We start from the raw sequence: 8744 nt of genomic DNA on the forward strand, positions 1-8744 counted from the left end.
GTGATGGTTGTGATGGTGATGGTGGTGATGATGATGATGGTGGTGGTGGCGATGTTGTACCTGAATCCGTTTCTCCCCCCGAGTCTTCACTCCGATCATAGACAATTGGTGAGATGTTCCTCCTGTGGGACAAATCTCTAGAGTCCGCTGAGACACGGGGAGACACGGGGAGAGAGACACGGGGAGAGAGAGAGAGAGACACGGGGAGAGAGAGACGGGGAGAGAGAGAGGCACGGGGAGAGAGAGAGAGACACGGTGAGAGAGAGAGAGACACGGTGAGAGAGACACGGGGAGAGAGAGACACGGTGAGAGAGACACGGTGAGAGAGAGAGACACGGGGAGAGAGACACGGGGAGAGAGACACGGGGAGAGAGACACGGGGAGAGAGACACGGGGAGAGAGACACGGGGAGAGGGACACGGGGAGAGAGACACGGGGAGAGAGACACGATAGTCTAAATGTAACAGGAGGTGACACAGCACAAACCCTTTGCCACTCACCCACTCACTCACCTCACCCACTCACCCACCCACTCACCCATCCACTCACTCACCCACTCACACACCCACCCACCCACCCACTCACCCACCCCCCCACCCACCCACCCACCCCCCCACCCACCCACCCACTCACCCGACACAGGACTCAGCGACCGTGACTCCGAGCGGCTGAACGAGTCCGACACGGGCGACTGGCTTGCCTCGCTCCGGGTGTCATAAAGGTTGAGTCCTTCGCCCGGACTTCCACCTCCTCCACCTCCTCCACCTCCTCCTCCACCTCCTCCTCCACCTCCTCCACCACCTCCTCCTCCGCCCGCTCCGCCCGCTCCGACGGACGCGCGAGGGGTCGAGTTAGCGGCGACTGCCTCCTCCTCCTCCTCCTCCTCCTCCGCCTCCTCATCCTCCTCCTCCTCCTCCTCCTCCACCTCCTCCTCCTCCTGGGGCGTGAGTAGCAGCACCTCGTCGTCCGAGTTGACGCTGACGCTGCTGTTGCTGCTGCTGGCGCTGCTGCTGATGCTGGTGGCGCTGGTGGTGGCGGTGGTGGGGGTGGTGGCGGTGGTGGTGGCGGTGGGGGTGGTGGTGGTGGTGCTAGCGCTGACGAGGAGGACCCGGCTGTCGCAAAGGTCGCTCCCGTCTCGCGCGGAGAGCTGGGACGCCTGCCGTGACACGGGCACAGTGACACACAGACACACAGTGACACACACACACACACAGTGACACACACACACACACACAGTGACACACAGTGACACAGTGATACACAGTGACACACACAGTGACACACAGTGACACGCACACGGTGACACACAGTGACACACGCACAGTGACACACAGTGACACACACACGGTGACACACAGTGACACACAGTGACACAGTGACACACAGTGACACAGTGACACACAGTGACACACGGTGACACACACACGGTGACACACACACAGTGATACACAGTGATACACACAGTGACACACAGTGACACAGTGATACACACGGTGACACACACAGTGATACACAGTGATACACACAGACACACACACACAGTGACACACACAGTGATACACACACACACAGTGACACACACAGTGACACACACAGTGATACACACACAGTGATACACACAGTGACACACACACATAGTGACACACACAGTGACACACACAGTGACACACACATAGTGATACACACAGTGACACACACACAGTGACACACACAGTGATACACACACAGTGACACACACACACACAGTGACACACACAGTGACACAGTGATACACAGTGACACACACATAGTGATACACACACAGTGACACACACATTGACACACACACACAGTGACATTGACACACACAGTGACACAGTGACAGTGACACACACAGTGACACACACACAGTGACACACAGTGACACACAGTGACCCACACAGTGACACACACAGTGACACACACACACAGTGACAGTGACACACAGTGACACCCGCAGTGACACGCAGACAGTGACACACACACAGTGACACACACACACAGTGACACACACACACAGTGACACACACACACAGTGACACACACACACAGTGACACACACACAGTGACACACACACAGTGACACACACACAGTGACACACACAGTGACACACACACGAGTGACACATACAGTGACACACACACAGTGACATATACAGTGATACACACACACACAGTGACACACACACAGTGACACACACACGAGTGACACATACAGTGACACACACACAGTGACATATACAGTGATACACACACACACAGTGACACACACACAGTGACACACACACAGTGACACACACACACAGTGACACACGCAGCGACACACAGTCAGTACACACTGCTGTAGTGATAGCAGGTACCACCACAGTCAGTATACACTGCTGTAGTGATAGCAGGTACCACCGCAGTCAGTATACACTGCTGTAGTGATAGCAGGTACAACCACAGTCAGTACACACTGCTGTAGTGACAGCAGGTACCACCACAGTCAGTACACACTGCTGTAATCACACCAGGCATCACCACAGTCAGTACACACTGCTGTAATCACACCAGGTACCACCACAGTCAGTACACACTGCTGTAATCACACCAGGTACCACCACAGTCAGTATACACTGCTGTAATCACACCAGGTACCACCACAGTCAGTATACACTAGTGTAGTGACAGCAGCTACCACCACAGTCAGTATACACTGCTGTAATCACACCAGGCATCACCACAGTCAGTATACACTGCTGTAGTGATAGCAGGTACCACCACAGTCAGTACACACTGCTGTAATCACAGCAGGCATCACCACAATCAGTATACACTGCTGTAGTGATAGCAGGTACCACCACAGTCAGTATACACTGCTGTAATCACACCAGGTATCACCACAGTCAGTATACACTACTGTAGTGACAGCAGCTACCACCACAGTCAGTATACACTGCTGTAGTGATAGCAGGTACCACCACAGTCAGTACACAGTGCTGTAATCACACCAGGCATCACCACAGTCAGTATACACTACTGTAGTGACAGCAGCTACCACCACAGTCAGTATACACTGCTGTAGTGATAGCAGGTACCACCACAGTCAGTACACACTGCTGTAGTCATAGCAGGTACCACCAGTCAGTATACACTGCTGTAATCACAGCAGGTACCACCACAGTCAGTATACACTGCTGTAATCACAGCAGGTATCACCAGTCAGTACACACTGCTGTAGTGATAGCAGGTACCACCACGGTCAGTATACACTGCTGTAATCACACCAGGCATCACCACAGTCAGTATACACTGCTGTAGTGATAGCAGGTACCACCACAGTCAGTATACACTGCTGTAATCACAGCAGGTACCACCACAGTCAGTATACACTGCTGTAGTGATAGCAGGTACCACCACAGTCAGTATACACTGCTGTAATCACACCAGGCATCACCACAGTCAGTACACACTGCTGTAATCACAGCAGGTACCACTACAGTCAGTATACACTGCTGTAGTGACAGCAGGTACCAGCACAGTCAGTATACACTGCTGTAGTGATAGCAGGTACCACCACAGTCAGTATACACTGCTGTAGTGATAGCAGGTACCACCACAGTCAGTATACACTGCTGTAGTGATAGCAGGTACCACCACAGTCAGTATACACTGCTGTAATCACAGCAGGTACCACCACAGTCAGTATACACTGCTGTAGTGATAGGTACCACCACAGTCAGTACACACTGCTGTAATCACACCAGGTACCACCACAGTCAGTATACACTGCTGTAATCACACCAGGCATCACCACAGTCAGTACACACTGCTGTAATCACACCAGGTACCACCACAGTCAGTACACACTGCTGTAGTGATAGCAGGTACCACCACAGTCAGCATACACTACTGTAGTAACAGCAGGTACCACCACAGTCAGTATACACTACTGTAGTAACAGCAGGTACCACCACAGTCAGTACACACTGCTGTAATCACACCAGGCATCACCACAGTCAGTATACACTGCTGTAATCACACCAGGTACCACCACAGTCAGTACACACTGCTGTAATCACAGCAGGTACCACCACAGTCAGTACACACTGCTGTAATCACAGCAGGTACCACCACAGTCAGTACACACTGCTGTAATCACACCAGGCACCACCACAGTCAGTATACACTGCTGTAATCACAGCAGGAAACCACCACAGTCAGTATACACTGCTGTAATCACAGCAGGAAACCACCACAGTCAGTATACACTGCTGTAATCACAGCAGGCACCACCACAGTCAGTATACACTGCTGTAGTGACAGCAGGTACCACCACAGTCAGTATACACTGCTGTAATCACAGCAGGTACCACCACAGTCAGTATACACTGCTGTAGTGATAGCAGGCATCACCACAGTCAGTACACACTGCTGTAATCACACCAGGTACCACCACAGTCAGTATACACTGCTGTAATCATAGCAGGTACCACCACAGTCAGTATACACTGTTGTAGTGATAGCAGGTACCACCACAGTCAGTATGTACTACTGTAGTGATAGCAGGTACCACCACAGTCAGTACACACTGCTGTAGTGATAGCAGGTACCACCACAGTCAGTATACACTGCTGTAGTGATAGCAGGCACCACCACAGTCAGTATACACTGCTGTAATCACAGCAGGTACCACCACGGTCAGTATACACTACTGTAATCACACCAGGCACCACCACAGTCAGTACACACTGCTGTAATCACAGCAGGTACCACCACAGTCAGTATACACTGCTGTAATCACAGCAGGTACCACCACGGTCAGTACACACTACTGTAATCACACCAGGTACCACCATGATCAGTATACACTGCTGTAATCACACCAGGCACCACCACAGTCAGTATACACTGCTGTAATCACAGCAGGCACCACCATGGTCAGTAAACACTGCTGTAATCACAGCAGGTACCACCACACTCAGTACACACTGCTGTAATCACACCAGGCACCACCACAGTCAGTATACACTGCTGTAATCACACCAGGTACCACCACGGTCAGTATACACTGCTGTAATCACAGCAGGTACCACCACGGTCAGTACTCACTGCTGTAATCACACCAGGTACCACCACAGTCAGTACACACTGCTGTAATCACACCAGGTACCACCACAGTCAGTACACACTGCTGTAATCACACCAGGTACCACCAGTCAGTACACACTGCTGTAATCACACCAGGTACCACCACGGTCAGTACTCACTACTGTAATCACAGCAGGTACCACCACAGTCAGTACACACTGCTGTAGTGATAGCAGGCATCACCACGGTCAGTATACACTGCTGTAATCACACCAGGCTTCACCACAGTCAGTATACACTACTGTAGTGACAGCAGGTACCACCACAGTCAGTATGTACTACTGTAGTGATAGCAGGATACCACCACAGTCAGTATACACTGCTGTAGTAACAGCAGGTACCACCACGGTCAGTATACACTGCTGTAATCACACCAGGCATCACCACGGTCAGTATACACTGCTGTAATCACACCAGGCACCACCACACTCAGTACACACTGCTGTAATCACACCAGGCATCACCACGGTCAGTATACACTGCTGTAATCACACCAGGTACCACCACGGTCAGTACTCACTGCTGTTAGATTTCTAAGAGTAGTTTTTTTGAAACATTTTCAAGAGCTAGCGCTGCTTTCCGCTCGTGCACAATAAAATTGAAAGACAAATCAGCGAGCGGGAGCAAGCGGGCGGCAAGGGTGGAAACGAGAGCGGAATTTTCCGCACGTCGATGGTGAAGGAGGAGACGAGAATTCCCTCCTCGTCCTCCGCCTCGTCGTGGTGGTGGTGGTGGTGGTGGTGGTGAGACGAGGAGGCGGTGGTGGAGGTGGTGGTGGTGAGGGTCTGCGCGGAGCAGCGAGCCTCTCTACTCACTCGCAACACGCAACCCTACACACACACAGACACACACAGACACACACACACACAGACACACACAGACACACACAGACACACACACAGACACACACAGATACACACACACAGACACACACACAGACACACACAGACACACACACACACAGACACACACAGACACACACAGACACACACACAGACACACACAGATACACACACACAGACACACACACAGACACACACACACAGACACACACACAGACACACATACACACAGACACACACACACACACAGACACACACACACACACAGACACACAGACACACACAGACAGGTACACACACACAGACACACACGGGGGGGGAGGGAGATGGGGGGAGAGACAGACAGACACAAAATATTTAGCTAAGACAGGAGGCCCACCCCTCAACCCACGTGTCTCTCTCTTGCCGTATCTGTCTCCCCGTGTCTCTCTCTCTCCGTGTCCCTCTCTCCCCGTGTCTCTCTCTCCATGTCTCCCCGTGTCTCTCTCTCTCTCTCTCGGTGTCTCTCTCTCCCCGTGTCTCTCTCTCCCCGTTTCTCTCTCTCTCCCCGTGTCTCTCTCCCCGTGTCTGTCTCTCTCCCCGTGTCTCTCTCTCACCGTGTCTCTCTCCCCGTGTCTCTCTCCCCGTGTCTCTCTCCCCGTGTCTCTCTCCCCGTGTCTCTCTTCCCGTGTCTCTCTCTCCGTGTCTCTATCTCGCCGTGTCTCTCTCTCCCCATGTCTCTCTCTCCGTGTCTCTGTCTCCGTGTCTCTCTCCCCGTGTCTCTCTCTCTCCGTGTCTCTCTCTCTCTCCCCGTGTCTCTCTCTCCCCGTGTCTCTCTCTCCCCGTTTCACCCGTGTCCCCGTGTCTCTCTCTCCCCGTGTCTCTATCTCGCCGTGTCTCTCTCTCCGTGTCTCTGTCTCCGTGTCTCTCTCCCCGTGTCTCTCTCTCTCCCCGTGTCTCTCTCTCCCCGTGTCTCTCTCTCCCCGTGTCTCTCTCTCCCCGTTTCACCCGTGTCCCCGTGTCTCTCTCTCCCCGTGTCTCTCTCTCCCCGTGTCTCTCTCTCCCCGTCTCACCCGTGTCCCCGTGTCTCTCTCCCCGTGTCTCTCTCTCCCTGTGTCTCTCTCTCTCCCTGTGTCTCTCACTCTCTCCCTGTGTCTCTCTCTCCCCGTGTCTCTCTCCCCGTGTCTCTCTCTCCCCGTGTCTCTCTCCCCCCGTGTCTCTCTCCCCGTGTCTCTCTCTCTCCTCGTGTCTCTCTCTCTCTCCCCGTGTCTCTCTCCCCCCGTGTCTCTCTCCCCGTGTCTCTCTCTCCTCGTGTCTCTCTCTCTCTCCCCGTGTCTCTCTCTCCCCGTGTCTCTTTCTCCCCGTGTCTCTCTCTCCGTGTCTCCCCGTGTCTCTCTCTCCCCGTGTCTCTCTCTCTCTCCGTGTCTCTGTCTCCGTGTCTCTCTCTCTCTCTCCGTGTCTCTCTCTCTGCGTGTCTCTCTCTCTCTCTCTCCGTGTCTCTCACTCTGCGTGTCTCTCTCTCCCCGTGTCTCTCTCTCACCCCGTGTCTCTCTCTCTCCCCGTGTCTCTCTCTCTCCCCGTGTCTCTCTCTCCCCGTGTCTCTCTCTCTCCCCGTGTCTCTCTCTCTCCCCGTGTCTCTCTCTCACCGTGTCTCTCTCCCCGTGTCTCTCTCCCCGTGTCTCTCTCCCCGTGTCTCTCTTCCCGTGTCTCTCTCCCCATGTCTCTCTCTCCGTGTCTCTATCTCCCCGTGTCTCTCTCTCCCCGTGTCTCTCTCTCCGTGTCTCTGTCTCCGTGTCTCTCTCTCTCCGTGTCTCTCTCTCTCTCCCCGTGTCCCTCTCTCACCGTGTCTCTCTCTCCCCGTGTCTCTCTCTCCCCGTCTCACCCGTGTCCCCGTGTCTCTCTCTCCCCGTGTCTCTGTCTCCGTGTCTCTCTCCCCGTGTCTCTCTCCCCGTGTCTCTCTCTCCCTGTGTCTCTCTCTCTCCCTGTGTCTCTCTCCCCGTGTCTCTCTCTCTCTCTCTCCGTGTCTCTCTCTCCGTGTCTCTCTCTCCCCGTGTCTCTCTCTCCCCGTGTCTCTCTCTCCCCGTGTCTCTGTCTCCGTGTCTCTCTCTCCCCGTGTCTCTCTCTCCCCCGTGTCTCTCTCTCTCCCCGTGTCTCTCTCTCCCCGTGTCTCTTTCTCCCCGTGTCTCTCTCTCCGTGTCTCCCCGTGTCTCTCTCTCCCCGTGTCTCTCTCTCTCTCCGTGTCTCTGTCTCCGTGTCTCTCTCTCTCTCTCCGTGTCTCTCTCTCTGCGTGTCTCTCTCTCTCTCCCTCCGTGTCTCTCACTCTGCGTGTCTCTCTCTCCCCGTGTCTCTCTCTCACCCCGTGTCTCTCTCTCTCCCCGTGTCTCTCTCTCTCCCCGTGTCTCTCTCTCCCCGTGTCTCTCTCTCTCCCCGTGTCTCTCTCTCTCCCCGTGTCTCTCTCTCCCCGTGTCTCTCTCCCCGTGTCTCTCTCCGTGTCTCTATCTCCCCGTGTCTCTCTCTCCCCGTGTCTCTCTCTCCCCGTGTCTCTCTCTCCGTGTCTCTGTCTCCATGTCTCTCTCCCCGTGTCTCTCTCTCTCCGTGTCTCTCTCTCTCTCCCCGTGTCCCTCTCTCACCGTGTCTCTCTCTCCCCGTGTCTCTCTCTCCCCGTCTCACCCGTGTCCCCATGTCTCTTTCTCCCCGTGTCTCTGTCTCCGTGTCTCTCTCCCCGTGTCTCTCTCTCCCTGTGTCTCTCTCTCTCCCTGTGTCTCTCTCTCC

The 8744-nt window shown here is 54.2% G+C and overlaps 1 protein-coding gene across 2 annotated transcripts in view; it reads right to left on the minus strand.

Annotated features, from left to right (window-relative positions):
* LOC116958463 (YTH N6-methyladenosine RNA binding protein C1) overlaps nucleotides 1-8744 on the minus strand; it is a 68426-nt gene that overhangs the window by 46863 nt on the left and 12819 nt on the right. The window contains exons 5-7 of one of the 2 annotated variants that reach the window (XM_076056855.1): nucleotides 5967-5981; nucleotides 634-1156; nucleotides 61-147 (exon numbers count right to left, since the gene is read on the minus strand). In XM_076056855.1, coding sequence (XP_075912970.1) covers nucleotides 61-147; nucleotides 634-1156; nucleotides 5967-5981 — 625 coding nt within the window. Of the gene's footprint in view, nucleotides 1-60; nucleotides 148-633; nucleotides 1157-5819; nucleotides 5982-8744 lie in introns of both variants that reach the window. The other variant, XM_076056854.1, reaches the window with a different exon arrangement.

The sequence above is a fragment of the Petromyzon marinus genome, chromosome 78, assembly GCF_048934315.1.
Source record: "Petromyzon marinus isolate PM22_M1 ecotype Great Lakes invasive population chromosome 78, UKy_Petmar_22M1.pri1.0, whole genome shotgun sequence".
Classification (NCBI taxonomy): domain Eukaryota; kingdom Metazoa; phylum Chordata; class Hyperoartia; order Petromyzontiformes; family Petromyzontidae; genus Petromyzon; species Petromyzon marinus.